This window comes from Capricornis sumatraensis, chromosome 14 (genome assembly GCF_032405125.1).
Source record: "Capricornis sumatraensis isolate serow.1 chromosome 14, serow.2, whole genome shotgun sequence".
In the NCBI taxonomy this organism is placed as follows: Eukaryota; Metazoa; Chordata; class Mammalia; order Artiodactyla; family Bovidae; genus Capricornis; species Capricornis sumatraensis.
The window spans coordinates 48733943-48749689 of NC_091082.1; the positions used below are offsets into that span (position 1 = coordinate 48733943).

The following is a 15747-nucleotide window of genomic DNA, read 5'->3' on the forward strand; positions in this document are numbered from 1 at the left end:
GATGCTGGGAGGGATTGGGGGCAGGAGGGGAAGGGGACGACAGAGGATGAGATGGCTGGATAGTATCACTGACTTGATGGACATGAGTCTGAGTGAACTCCGGGAGTTGGTGATGGACAGGGAGGCCTGGCGTGCTGCGATTCATGGGGTCGCAAAGAGTCGGACACGACTGAGCGACTGAACTGAACTGAACTGAACTTAAAGACAAGTATCGAGAGACCATAAAAAGAGAAGTGACTTTAGGATATGACAACCAGATGTCCCAACATATTTTAATTATAAATATTTTGAACTATTAACTCCCTAAATCACTTGTCTTTATTGTAAATCTCAAAAATAGCTGAAAAACTGAGCAAATCACAGAAACAAAATCACTCATTGAAACTCTGTATCTAAGAAATGCTCAGTAATACTGGAACAGTCAGGAAGATCCTCTGGAGAAGGGAATGGCTACCCACTACAGTATTATTGCCTGGCGGATTCCATGGACAGAGGAGTTTGGCAGGCAATGGTGCATGGGGTCACAAAGAGACATGACTGAGTGACTAACATATTTTCAACACTAAAACTCTGTATCTAAGAAACGTTCAGTAATACTGGGGTAGGGAGATATACCCCATCACTTTTCTATGACACACAGAAAAGCATTAATTGTCAGAAATCAACCTTATCATGTAATAGTTCAGTTCAGTTCAGTCACTCAGTCATGTCCGACTCTTTGCGACCCCATGAACAGCAACACGCCAGGACTCCTTGTCCATCACCAACTCCTGGAGTTTACCCAAACTCACGTCCATTGAGTCGGTGATGCCATCCAACCATCTTATCCTCTGTCATCTCCTCCTCCTGCCCTCAATCTTTCCCAGCATCAGGGTCTTTTCAATGAGTCAGTTCTTTGCATCAGGTGGCCAAAGTATTGGAGTTTCAGCTTCAGCATCAGTCCTTTCAATGAATACCCAGGACTGATCTCCTTCAGAATGGACTGGTTGGATCTCCCTGCAGTCCAAGGGACTCTCAAGAGTCTTCTCCAACACCACAGTTCAAACCCATCAATTCTTCTGCACTCAGCCTTCTTCACAGTCCAACTCTCACATCCATACATGACTACTGGAAAAACCATAGCCTTGACTAGACAGACCTTTGTTGGTAAAGTAATGTCTCTGCTTTTTAATAAGCTGTCTAGGATGAGATGGCTGGATGGCATCACCGACTCGATAGACGTGCGTTTGAGTGAACTCCAGGAGATGGTGATGGACAGGGAGGCCTGGCGTGCTGCGATTCATGGGGTCACAAAGAGTTGGACACAACTGTGCGACTGAACTGAACTAAACTGAACTAGGTTCGTCACAACTTTCCTTCTAAGGAGCAAGCGTCTTTTAATTTCATGGCTGCAGTCACCATCTGCAGTGATTTTGGAGCACCCAAAAATAAAGCCAGCCACTGTTTCCATGGTTTCCTCATCTATTTGCCATGAAGTGATGGGACCAGATGCCTGATCTCAACTAATATACCTATTAAAGGTATATTTGATATCACAGAAAGAGTCTATAGCATCAAGACTCAATTAAAAAAAATTTTTTTTTGTTTCCCTTTTATCTCAGATTGCCCTGGGAAACCCTTAACAAATGAATAGCTGATAAAATCAAAATATACAAAATCATCCTTATTGGAGGTACATGTTAAGGTTACCTGGTCAGGCCCTGCCTGGCTTTTCCACTTGTGTCTGTGCTTTCAATTTTCCTGATAGGAAGCTAGTTATATATCCAATCCTTCAAAAATAGTCATATAAGAGATTCCACAAATTCTCTTAATACATGCCAAGATCTTATATAAAATCTCATCTTATCTCAAACTCTCTCTTCCTTTCTTTAGTGTAACACCGAAATGTGAAACACAGTCTTGTCCCTAAAAACATAAGTAACATGTTCTAATGAATGCATTTAGCATCTAAGTGTGTGTGTGCACTCACTGCATAGTGCCACTGGACAGCTCGCTGTGCCTTTCAGCCAGAACTCTGTGCACTTCCTTAGCGCCAGCTGCTTGGAAAGGCACAGGTACCACCATGTTTCCTCCAATCTGTCCCAACTATGGCTTCTAGCCAACTTGCAGGGGCTTGCTTTGGAAACTCTATCAAGGACCAGACACCCCAGCAGAAAACCAAACTCAGCATGAAGTGGACTTTGCCTAAAGGGATGGAGTGAACAAACATGAAAATTGTGATCCTCAGCTGGAGGATCAGATAAAAGTTCATCTTTTCTATTAAAAGTCTTCATGTCAACTTTAAAGGAGACAGCTTCCATGTCAAGTGAGAATGCATGCAAATTCATGTTTTTTAAAAAAAAAAAAAAAGCACTATACTTGGAAGAGAGTCTTTCACTAATAAACCCTTTAACACTTAAACAAAGCACTGACTCCATGGGAGTCAAGGCAAACAGCTAAGTAATACCATCTCAATTTTTCCTTCTGTAGCATGACTCTCTACATCAGCACTGTACAAAACAGTAGCCACTAGTCATACATGATCACTCGTATGCACCAAAATTTAAAAAAAAAAAAAATTCAGTTTCTTTGTCACACTCACCACATTTCTTAGTAATGTACTCTCAAGTGCTCAGCAGCCATGTGTGGCTAGTGCCTCCAAATTGGACAGTACAAGATAGAACATTTCCACTACCACAGACAGCTCAAAGGTTTCCCAATATTCAAGAGTAAACAATGCTTTGAAAGCCCAGAAGTTATATAGGAAAGGTAGGATGCACTGCTAACACTTCAAATCTGAGACATAATTAAATCAAGTTTGTCTTAATCTTTTGTGACATCTTTTGAGGCACATAGGCATAGGCACATCTTCCCTTGGTGCTCCCCACCTCTAGAATCTAAGCAAGCTTGTGCGTGTAAAGTGTTAAAGCACCAATCTAGATTAGTCATGTGTGCTCAGTTGTGACCAACTCTTTGTGACTGCATGAACTCTTGCCTGCCAAGCTCCTCTGTCCATGAGATTTCCCAGGGAAGAATACTGGAGTGGGTTGCCATTTCCTTCTCCAGGGGATCTTCCCAATCCAGGGATCAAACCTGTGTCTCCTGCACTGCAGAGATTCTTTACCACTGAGTCACCTGGGAAGCCCTCTAAGCTAGCTTAGGGATTTCTAATTATCCGTAACCACCAAGTGCATTTTATATTTTTGCCTCAAATGTGGACACCTCAGTCATAATCCTAATTCCAACCCAGACGTTCCCTTTATATCTGGACAAGTCACTTAACCCCTAAGCTTCAGTTTCAAGGAAAACAATGCTTCTTACCCTCTTAGGGTTTGCAGACTTCAATGAACGCGTGGGAAATGGAGGATGAAAAGCATTCTAAGTGTTCCTATTACTGCCATGAAAAATAAGGATTCAAGCCAAACTGATACTTTCCTGACACAGGTGAGTCTGAAACTAAACAGCCTCAGACCTCAAAGGGGCAGTGTTTAGGTAGCTCCTTGGATCCCTAGGAGAATAGGTCTGTGATGATATCAATCTAGCATTCAGAGAATGGATACCTGACCCAATGGCAAATGAGAAAACCAGCACTTGCAGACAGACCAAAATGTAGGGCCAGCTTATCCCTCCAAGCCTGAAGTCGTCGGCCCATGGTTTGAATTCTCCCCCTCCCCCAAATGTAACCCACCAATGTTATAGATCAGCCCTGGGCGGTTTCCTTGCTGGATGACTCTGAGAGCTCGGACGCCACTACCACCATCCAGGGAGAAGCCCTGACACCAGCCTGGCATGCCTTCAGGGTGAATCCCCCTTCCGATTCTCATCGTGCAGCTGTGGGGCAGAAAAGCAAAGACGTATATAGACATTCATCCATAAGAAAGTCTATTCTACCTGTTCTAATCAGGAAGCCTTGCTGTGGCTGTCGGCCAAAATTAGAACTCTAACACTGACTCTCCCTCATTTTCATGTTATTCCCAAACACAGAGAGGCAATTAATCAGTGGTCAAAACTCAATCTGAGAGGTAGTCACAGTTCAGCAACGTGTGACATGTATTGACCTCCACAACTAGACATTTTAGGGGAAAACATCAATTCTGGGAGCATAAGGCATGAGGAAAATGCTACAATATCTGAAAAACAAAGATTTAAAGCAAACTGATACTTTCCCGACTCTGTTGTTTCAAGGGTTCATGAAATACCCTGAACATAAAGAGAAGTATGTACGGAAGATGCAGCTAATGTACATTCATTCAAGGGCCTGGTGCTATTATAATGGCAAAGCACCATGCAGTTGGCCAGCATCCTGTCATGGATCCTGGAAACATAATTCCCAGATGTGTGTTCCAGCTCCACCACTAACAAGCAATATAACTTTGGGCAAGTAACTCTCCCTGGGCCTCAGTTTCCTCATCTTCCTCAGTTTTCTCATTCCTTTGCTGTGCTGCCTAATCCACTGAAATGTTGGGAGAATCAAATGAGATCATCTATGTGGAAAGGCTTTGGAAACTGTGAATTTGACGGACAAAACAAACTGTGTTTTGAATTTCAAGTGCTGGATCTAAAACTGTCAAGATCCATTCAGGGAAACAGTGAGCCTGGGCCTGCTGACCATGTCAAGCGGCTGTTTTGTGTCTCCTACTGGCCAGCACCCTGGTCAGTCCTCTCCTGACTCCAGCCCAACCTCTAGGTAGATAGATGCATCTGTATCCACTGGAGTGGCCCTCCTCTAAGTTTGCAGCATACTTCTATAGATAATGGGGTATGGCATTTTAGCAGTGTCAGATTCACCTACATATTTTTGGGTTAAGGCTAAATATCAGAAGACCACTGTAAAAAGCAGAATGTCAAATCCAAGAAAAAATAAATAAAGTGAATTAATGCCCTGTGCTTAGTCACTCAGCCGTGTCTGACTCTTTGTGACCCACTGGACTGTAGCCCACCAGGCTCCTCCATGGAATTTCCCAGGCAAGAATACTGGAGCAGGTTGTCATTTCCTTAATGCCCTACCATACATTAAGAAGGACATGTCTGCTAATCCTCACAATTGTTGCTTTTTCCTGTGTTTAAACAGGTAATGAGTGCTTTGAGATCTTGAAATGGCACACTTTATTTCAACAGAAAGAGATGGATTTCAGAATCTAATACAAGATGGCCTGGATTGAATTAATGGGGTGCAGGCTCTCTACCAACAGGCCAACCTGTCTTCCCTCTGAAGCCAGCTCCTCTGCTTGCGCTGAGTGCTTCCAGGAGAGAGAAACCACGCAGAAAAGAGAGCATGTGGGTCTCTCACCATCATCAGAGTTATGAATAGAACCACTTCAATACATGGAAAATAAAACTGGCTTTCATTATACACCAAAACCAAATGGTTTATTTTCCATATCGAATAACACAGAAATTAGATCCGAAAAAAATCCCATTAAGTCATGGTGCTGTCCCCCTGCCAAGTCAGGATGGTTATCTATAGTCTATTTCTACTTACACGGATATACTATAGCCTTTGCTAATTTTCCCCTTCCCTGGGAGCTTATTTCCCCTTCCCATAAATAACTGTACTCACAGGTTTGGCTGCTCTTTGTCAGCATAGCAGAATAAGAGAGGGCTCAGGCTCCGGGCCAGCTCATGTTCTTCGAACTGGCCTGCAGCATCCGTCTTTGCATTGTCCTGTCTGAAGATCAGTGGTAGCCCTTTAGGAAGGAGGGGAAATGTTTATATCAATCCCACCCAGTGTATCCAAGACAGATGCAAATAATAAAAGGAAAAAATATCATCAAGGGGGAAAAAAGTGATGACTGAATTTATTCAGTGGACTCAGTCGTTGTCCAGAAGGCCAGTCTTGACCATGATTAAAGCACTTCTACGGAGTGAGAAAGGTTCAGCAGCTTACACTGTTGAGCTAATCTGTTTGCATTGGCTCCATTTAGTGTGTGGAGCAAATAAATCTGAATTCCCATGAACGACTCCAAAGGCTGACTGGAGCAGCCTCTGTACATACCAGTTTTGTTAATCAACCAATACGGAGCCGAAATGAAGATCTTCAAAGATCCTTCTGCTCGACACACAATCCGGATGGTGAGGTTCAGCTGCCGCCGGTTGGTGTCATAGAGCCTCATTCTTACCATATAGTTTTGGGTTCCGGGTGGAATGAGCAATTCTTTGCAGAGTGGAAAATTCTCCAGGGACACCCCTAAAGAAAGATAAAAGATAAAACTGCTGTCTTTCTGAGTTTCACTTTATAGTTTGTCAAAAGAGCCCATAGCCAAACTAAATTTGATTCCTCTTGGAAAAGTCAGTAACTACAGTATTCATTCAACTGGCAGAAACCTTATTAGAATGGCCATCTCCCTTTAGCTGGGGTGAGAATAAATATGGTCTAGAAGTCACACTAGAGAGTCTGAACTGTGCAATAATTAGAAGAATGAAAGTTATCAGTCACAGCTCTGGTTATTCAAGAGTTGACTACACAGGCCCTCAGCTGGGTGTCTGAAACCCAATAAATGCCAAGTATAGGATAAGAGTTAAGGTTTTCTGCAGCCTCACTGTCTGGCTTCAAATTCCCAGTCCTCACAGCTGTGTGACATGGGACAAGCTATTTAACTTCACTGTGTCCATCTGCCAAAAGGGGATAACAGCAGTATCTACTTCAAGAGCTTCTTATTAAAAGTGATGCCCCCTATAAACAATGAGAGTGAAGAAAAGGAGTGCTCAAAGAGCACATAGTGATGGAGGGTGGGAGGGCATTTCCATTCTATACAGGGGCTCAGTAACTGTTTGTTGAAGAAACATTTAAATATCAGAGCAAAGACCTATTTTTTTTTAACAGACAAGTAGGGTTGCAGTATTTTTTCTTTTCGAGATTAAGCTCAAGCATTTACGTACTCAAAAATGTAAGCTTTTCCCTGTGGGACACGCTGCTGAAGTTCAATGAGTTTCAGGTTCCTTATCAGTAAAATGGGGGCCACAGCTGTCTCTCTGCCTAAGACATCCATTGTTGTGAAGATCAAATGAGATGACAGAATGAAATCACTTACAAAACTGTAAAAAAGGTAAATATCTACATCCTTATTATTCAACATGTCTACAGCAGCCTTAAAGAAACATTCTTTCTGTCCCAAATCCGGAAGGACCCTCTTGCTACAAGAGCTACAGATTATCATAGTGACTCTCTCTACCTTCACTTCATTCATCCCTACAACTGAAAATGACTTGATGTATTAACTATTCCAAACCTCAATGTCTTCATCAGTAAAATGGGACTCATAACTACTGCTGTAAGGATTACACGAGAATATGTGTGTCAAAGTATCTGACATACTGCCTGGGGTACTGAGCGTGCTTGGCAAACGTTTTCCCCTTTCCTGAAAGAGGAGAGATATATGATTTTGTTCATTCTACAGCTGGTAAAAAGCATGGTTTGAAAAGACAAAATGACTTCCTTTGAGCAACACAAGAACAAAGGTTATGTTGAGTGCTTGCCTTGAGATCTTTCAGTTTTGTTCAGTTTTTTTGTTTCAACGATTTTCTATGTTAGAAGTTTTGCTTTTTTAACTGCATAAATCCTCTGAGCTGGTGCATTTTTTTCCTTTTGATGTGGATCATTGTTTAAAGTCTTTATTGAATTTGTTACAATATTTTCCTGTTTTATGTTTTGGATTTTTGGCCTGGAAGCACATGGGATCTTAACTCTTCGATCAGGGATCAAACGTGAAGTCTTAACCACTGGACCACCAAGGAAGTCCCTGAGCCAACTTACTGCAGTATTATATGTGCTACGATTTCTCCAAAATGTATGCCAAATAGTCATAAGATATCCACTGACACTTTCACAGAATAATTACAAATAATTATTTGACTAAACCCTTACCCAGTTCAATGTTCTGGGAGGTATCAGCTGTGTGGAGAGCCACCTCCTTGCCAGGTTTCAGTGTCCCATTAATGGGCATTCCTTTAACATAAAAATCAAGTTCACAAGGGAGCAAGTTGCAGATGACCACTGTCGGCAGGAGGTATATGGTATGCCCAGGCTGTCTGAAAATCTGTTTTGCACTGTCAGAAAATATGTTGGAGGGCATGTAATCTGGGTAATTCTCCTTCTTTATGGCCACACAAAACCTGTGATGACAAAATGGTGTAAAAATCATCAGCTTGAATAAAGAGCTTGAATTTTTTCTCCTTCGATGAGTCTGAGACAGGATAACATTTAAATGGTTCAATAATTTGGTAAGATATTTGCAATTTTTAATCCAAACACATTTACTAAGGCATAATCAAATCACAGTAAAAAGTATGGATTTTACATGTTCAGTTTGATGAATTCTGACAATTATACACACCTCGATAAGCACCACCCAAAACCAATTACAGAACATTTCTCTCATCCCAGAAAGTCCCCTCATATCCCTTTCCAATCAATATCCTCCCCCATCATTCAAGCAACCAGTTTCTGATAGTCATCATTATAAGTTAGCTGTGTCTGTTCTTGAATGGCATAAATGGAATGATACAGGATGTATTTACTCTTTCTGTCTGGGTTTTTTTTTTTTTGCATTAAGTTTTAACCAGATTCAGCCATGTTGTTATATGTTTCCATATTTGGTTCATATGCCATTTTTTTAAAAACTCATTTTATTAATAACTGGGTTGTATCTCCCGATCAATTTAGTGAGAATGGAAATCCTAACAATCCAATTCATGAACCTGATTGTTTTTCCACTTAGTTAATAGGTTTTCATTAACTTTGTTGCTGTTCAGTCGCTAAATCATGTCTGACTCTTTTGCGACCCCATGGACTAGGGCCTACCAGGCTCCTCTAGCCGTGGGATTTTTCAGGCAAGAATACTGGGGTGGGTTGCCATTTCCTTCTCCAAGGGATCTTGCTGATCCAGGGATCAAACCCCCATCTCCTGCACGGGCAGGCAGATTCTTTACTATCCCTCAGCAAAGCTTTGTAATTCTTAGGGTAAAAGACTGGTATATCATTCCCTAGACTGATTCCTAAATAATAAAAATTTTTGGTGCTACTATAAATGGTGGTTCTTAAAATCACATTTTCCATTTGTTCACGGCTAAAATATAAGCATATAATTGATTTCCATAGGTTGATCTGGAATTCTGAAGTCTTGATAAAATAAAGTCTCATACTTTTTAAAGGGCTACCCTGACGGCTCAGTTGGTAAAGAATCTGCCTGTAATGCAAGAGACCTGGGTTCAATCCCTGGATGGGGAAGATTCCATAGAGAAGGGAACAGCAACCCACTCCAGTATTCTTGCCTAGAGAATCCAATGGACAAAGGAGCCTGGTGAGCTATATAGTCCATAGGGTCACAAAGAGTTGGACATGACTAAGCAATTAACACACATGCTTTAAAAAAAAAAAAAAAACCCAAACATTTATCAATTTTGAATGTTAAGCTTATTATATTACTGGGATAAACTTCACTCCCTGGATTCTATTCGGGAGTATTCTGTTAAGAATTTTTGCGTCTCTTCATGGTGGAATACTAGTTTGTAGTTTTCTTTTTTTCTTTCTTTAATAATATCACTTTTGGTATCAGGAATGCTGGCCTCTTAAAATGAGTCAAAACTATTCCCTCCTCCCCTACTTTCTGAAAGAGTCTGCAAAGAGCTTGTCTGATTTCTTCCCTAAATGTCTGTAGAATTCACTAGTGAAGTTTTATGGTCCTAAATGTTCTTTGTGTGAAGCCTTTGTATTATAAATTAAATTTCTTTAATAGATATTGGGTTATTTGAGTTTCCTATTTCTTTTTTGTGTTAGTTTTGGCGATCTGTATCTTTCAAGAAATTTATCCTTCCAGTGTGGAATTTATTTACATAAAATTGTTTATAACAAATCTTTTAATATCTGTAGGATGGGTCTAGAGCAATTCTTTTTCTCTACGCCTTATACGGGCAATCTGTGTTTTCTTGCCTCGCAACATGATTGGTCTTATTAGAGGTTTATCAAGCTTGTGAATCTTTTCAAAAAGCCAATTTTGACACTGTTAATTTTTCCTATTGTTTATTTTCTACTTTGTTGATTTTCATACTTCTTTTCTTTTCCTATTTCTCTGTGTTTAGTTTGCTCTTCTACGTTAAGGAAGAAGTTTACAGCAGTGATTTTACGTCTTCCTGACTTCCTAATGTGAGCATTAAAAGCTACACATTTCCCTTTAGGACTGCCTTTGCTTCATCCCCCATATTTTAATATGTCTGGTTTTCATTAGTATTCATTTAAAAATATTATTTTCTTTGTGATGTCTTTCTAACCCACAGGTTATTAGAAATGTATCGCTTAATTTGCAAATATTTGGGGTTTTGTAAGCACCTTATTGTCATTGGTGTCTAACTTAATAACTATCACAATAATGAAATACATTGTGAGGGGTTTCAGTTCTTTAATATTTGCTGATCTTTGTTTTATGGCCCAGGAGATGGTCTCTTCTGATGAATGTCTGCAGATACTTGAAATAAAAATGCAATTGGAATTGATGGTTAAAATGTTTCATAAATGCCAATTTTAACAAGCTGCCTAACAGCAACGTTCAAAACCATTTATATCTTTATTGTTTTTTCGTTTTATAAGTCACCAAGAGTAGTCTGTTTACAATTGGTAAATCTGGATAAAGGGTATACTGGCATTCTTTATATTCTTCTTGTTCTCCTTTATCATCTTCTTAAACTAAGTATATGCCTGTCTTTGCTATAAACGAAACTAAAGCTGATCATCTCTCATTTAAACAAGTTTAAATTCTAAGTTTAGAAAGATCTCACAATAGCAATCCAGTGTTTTTTCTAACATTGACTCTAGTATCATATTACTTGTACTCTTCAGAAGAGGAAATGAGGAGTCTACATGACAATTTTGTCAAAGTCCCCAAGAAAAGTCAGTATTAGATGTACCTTTACCCACATTCCTTTGAAATCTGTCATTTGAAAATTTCCCACCTCTAGGATTTTGCTCCCCATCGTAGGAATCAGAACTTGTCATTGTTTTTTCTTCCCTCTCCAGATATGTACTCTTTTTAAAATAAATAAATACACACACACACACACACACACACACACACACACGCTTATATATCTATTATCTACATCAGGTCTTAGTTGGGACACTTGGGCTTAGTTGCTTTGTGGCATGTGAGATCTTAGTTCCTGGACCAGGGATCAAACCTGCATCCCCTACATTGCAAGGTGGACTCTTAACCACTGAACTACAAGGGAAGTCCCTTTCCATGTCTTCTCTTTAAGCTGATGCAGACAGACCACTTTCTAATCGCATATGTGTGAGTACTGGGTTTGTGGTTGTTTCTCCCATGAATATTAGGTGGTAAGAACAGCCATTCTCCTGCCCAGGGTTAACTCTTGAATTCTTATGAACTCTAACACTTAAGGAGTAAGAACTTTAGGGTTTTCAACAAGCACAAATGAATCACTAAGGGTCCTCAGAGAAAGCATAAAGGGAAGAAAAATGGCAAAATCTACATGGCACTACCGTGCCATGCTTACCTGAAGAACCGGCTTTTCTCCGTGTCCATGGAGTGGCATTCTCGTTTGCTGCTACTGACTTCGGCAGTCTTCACTACATTGGTCCAGTGAATAGGAGCTTTACAGAAAAACACACCCAGTCCTTTGGGCCGGGCCTGCAGTCTCCAAGAAGTAAGGTGTAAAGGCACAGCAAAAGAGTCTCCTGGCATGATGGCGGGAAGGACCACGGGCTCTGCCACAGAAACACATGTTAGCACTCAGGCATGTCTTCCACCCTGAAGTCCAGCTCAGGGTACAAGGAGGCAGTGTCAGAACTCACTGTCTGGAGCTGACGGGCTGTCCAGTCTCAGTTCCATCGGTGTCTCAAGTCTGTTCTTCACAATGAGGGCTGATCGGACCGTGATCACCTTCCGAGCACTGCCTTCCATTGTCACTGCAAAGACGACCCGGACGGGTGGGAGTGAAGAGAACTATGGAAAAGAGAGAAATAATAAAAAAAGTGTGGCTTTTGAAAATCACGCCAAGTATAATAATAGTGGTCAGAAGGCCTACATAAAGCATCTTACTATGACTATGTATCTTCAGTGAAATGAGTCATTAAGCTCTAAAACCACTCTGCTTTAATAGGAGTGAATATCCTTTAATACCCACTATTATAACAGCCAATTCTGAAGAGCTATTTGTACTGGCATGCCTTTCCTAGGAAGAATAACTTTTTTTCCTAAATGTGATGAAATTTATTCAATATGCCCATACACTGTTTGTTGACATACCTATAAAAAGCCAACATTTGGATTTCAAAGAACTTCAAAAGAAAACTTCTTCACAATGATAATACTCTAAGTTCTGCTCAATAATTACTCTTTTTTTTAACAGGACACCAAGGTTCATAAAACTCAAGGTACTAGTTGTTCACTCACTCAGTCGTGTCCGACTCTTTGAGACCCCACGGACTGCAGCATGCCAGGCCTCCTGTCCTTCACTAAAACCTAGGATTTGCTCAGTGTACATTGAGTCAATGATGCCATCCAAGATACCAAAGGAAACTGATTTATTTCTGATCTTATAGGTGCAGCCACTGTTTCCTATTTGTGTTCATGTGTCCATGCACACATTTAACACACACTTAACACACACTTTGTGCCACTACCATGTGCCAAGAATTTAGGGTTTTGTTTTTTTTTTTAATATAAAATTTCACGTTAGGTAAAATAGAAAGTTTTTAAAACTATTATTCTGAGTACTCAGAATATATTGATACTGTTTTTTTTATTGGAGAAACAAACGACATGACATCTAAGCTTTCCATACTGCTAGTTTTTTCATTAAAACAAACACTATGTGAAAACCAACCTAAGAAACAACCAAAGGAAAAGATCCATGTTTTAAATCAAAACTTCCAGGTAGTTCCAATGCAAAGGAAGAGTACAGATAAACGTACCCTCATGTTTACTGCAGCACTATTTACAATAGCCAGGACGTGGAAGCAACCTAGATGTTAGTTGACAGAGGGATGGATAAAGAAGCTGGAGTAATATAATAATATAATAATAATGCAATACTACTCAGCCATAAAAAGGATTGCATTTGAGTCAGTTTTAGTGAGGTGGATGAACCTAGAGTCTGTTATACAGAGTAAGGTAAGTCAGAAAGAGAAAAACAAATATTCTATATTAACACATATTATATCTAGAACCTAATATGATGAACCTATTCGCAGGGCAGGAATAGAGACTCAGACACAGAGAGCAGACTTATGACACAGCAAGGGCAGGAGAGGGAGAGAGTAGCACTGAAACATGTACATTACCATGTATAAATACACAGCTAATGGGAAGGAGCTATGTAACACTGGGAGTTCAACCTGGTGTCTGTGATGACCTAGAGGGGTGGGCTGGGATGCGGGTTGGGAAGGAGGTTCAAGAGGGAGGGGACATACATATACCTAGGGCTGATTCATGTTGAGATATGGCAGAAACCAACACAATATTGTAAAGCAATTATCCTCCAATTAAAAACAAATAAATCTTTTAAATTAAAAAAGAAAAAAAATTTTAAGGTGGAGTACAGCCTCCTAGAGTGTTATCAAAAGGACACAATCATCATGAAAGCCTCCATTGACCCAGCCCAGCAAAGCCCGGGAGAACGAGGGCCCAGTAACAACTGTCTTAAATCTCAATCTTGTTGCCTCTATGCTTATCTGAAATTTCACATTTTAAAACTTACTATCCTCAGGGAGAAGAAATTATAAGCAAAAACCACAAAACAGCCTTTTAATGTCATCCTGTGGTGATGTTTCAAAAATCAAATGGGGGAGGGAAGCTTACTATTTTTCATTCTGAGTTACTTTCATGTTGACCTTTGGGGGAAAACCTGTAAAGTATGTATAGCTGTACAAAGGTTAATTTATATTTAACTTAGAAAAAGAGACCTTGGACCAAACCATTTGCCCTTTTTTCCTCCTTCCCTATAATATTCAGTCTCACACACCAAGTTAGGTGAAAACATTTCCTTGCAAGTTCTTTTAAAAGGAAGGAAATCATTAACAGAAAATGAAAAAGATAAATTCCAACCACAGAGCCCAGTGGTCATCAGGAGCTATGTGTGCACTCAGTAAACACAGTGACACAGAAAAATCATACTCACATAAACTTGGGGATGGATAATATTTGTCCTGCTGCTCGGGCTGCCGATCTAAGAAAGATCCCCAAAGTCAAAGAATCAGTACAGAGCTAAGACACAGACATCGTTAAATTCAGTGACAACTTCAGTTGTTTGCAAGGGCGATGTTTATAAATACTCTTAGGTAAAGTATGGTCTACTATGAAGAAAAAGCATCTTGGAAGATATGGTAAAAGCAATATTCCTTTTACAATCATTCAATATACACAAAATTCTCCAGGATGCATCAAGACAATAGAAAGGTGTCTCTGGGGGGAATTAGTCCTTTTGTTCCTGGATGTGAACTTGGGCAGAAAAAAGTAATCTTGAAAGAAAGCTTCTGTTTCTAAGAAACTTGGGGCATGAGATAGACCATGAAAACATCAGTGTCTTACAAGAACATATTTCATGAAGCAAGCGAGCATGAGGAAAGCTCCCACATCTCTGCAAATCTGTGCTTTCCTAGTCACCACTGGCTACTCAACAAGGAACACCATTACCCCTCGAAGTGTGACTGTCTGGCAAGAGCACCCACGGCGGTCCTATCAGCTGGGATGCCAGCCTCCACCTGCACATTCTGGTCAGGAATGCTGCATTCTCCAGGCTGGCCTCCAACCTCTAGAACTACAGCTGGGTAAAATCAGGGCCAGGGTATGTAAGAGGATGTGTGACAAGAAAATAAACAACAGTGGACGTCCGTCTTTATGCCAGAGAGGAGAATTTGGAGACACAGAGCTAGAAGAATCAAGGAGTAGCCTCATAAAAGTGCAGTGAAGATAGAATATAAAGGAAGCATAATGATATGTGGAATAAAGCCAATGTATGTTTGGCAAGCTTGTAAATTGCCAGTTGGTCTAGGTGAGGATAAAATGGAGTTGCACAGGTAGGGTAATATGTGTTGATGCCAATTTTAGGTCCTGTTTTTCTACTAAAACTAACCACTCACTGGCTGGCTTATCTATATGGTGATTATCAGCGCCTATGACTGACCCAAAATAATCTTGGGTATTCTTCCCAGCGCTAGGAAAAACGAAGAACGAGAAAGTTTCATTTACAATGGATAGCCAACAAGGACCCCACTGTACAGCACAGGGAACTCTGCTCAGTGTTATATGACAGCCTCGATAGGAGGGGAGTTTGGGGGGGAATGGAAATGTATGGCTGAGTCATTCTGTTGTCACCTAAAACTATTACAACATTGTCAATCAGGCTATACTCCAATATAAAATAAAAAGTTAAAAAAAGAAATAAGATTTCACTAGAGCAAGGCTACTACAGGCCTGTCGAACTGCCTGACTTTGAGGGTGTGTGGCCAAGGCACAACCCTGCCACTGAACACCCTTGCCACAGCCACACACCGTAGAGGACGAGGAATTCTTATCTGGTGCAGCGTATCGGAAAAAGGTCCCGACTTTGTCCACAGACACTGGGCTCACTTGCTCCCAGCCGTTCACTCTTACTTGCAGTTGATGGATCCGGAGGTCATGGGTGTGTCTGTCAGGCAGAACACGGAAAAAGACATTAAGCACAATCCTATCAAGGGAGGAGTAGAAGCAAAGCCTGAAATCGGATTTACTGCATAATGACATAAAAACCCAGCTGGCCAAACTTTTTGGTGATTAC

The 15747-nt window shown here is 40.5% G+C and overlaps 1 protein-coding gene across 1 annotated transcript in view; it reads right to left on the minus strand.

Annotated features, from left to right (window-relative positions):
• The window catches only part of VPS13D (vacuolar protein sorting 13 homolog D), a 260686-nt gene that overhangs the window by 145981 nt on the left and 98958 nt on the right, over window positions 1-15747 (minus strand). Inside the window, exons 41-48 of the mRNA XM_068986146.1 lie at window positions 15483-15618; window positions 14110-14157; window positions 11783-11933; window positions 11485-11695; window positions 7844-8091; window positions 5975-6166; window positions 5540-5666; window positions 3668-3810 (exon numbers count right to left, since the gene is read on the minus strand). Of these exons, the coding sequence (XP_068842247.1) occupies window positions 3668-3810; window positions 5540-5666; window positions 5975-6166; window positions 7844-8091; window positions 11485-11695; window positions 11783-11933; window positions 14110-14157; window positions 15483-15618 (1256 nt within the window). The remainder of the gene's footprint in view (window positions 1-3667; window positions 3811-5539; window positions 5667-5974; window positions 6167-7843; window positions 8092-11484; window positions 11696-11782; window positions 11934-14109; window positions 14158-15482; window positions 15619-15747) is intronic.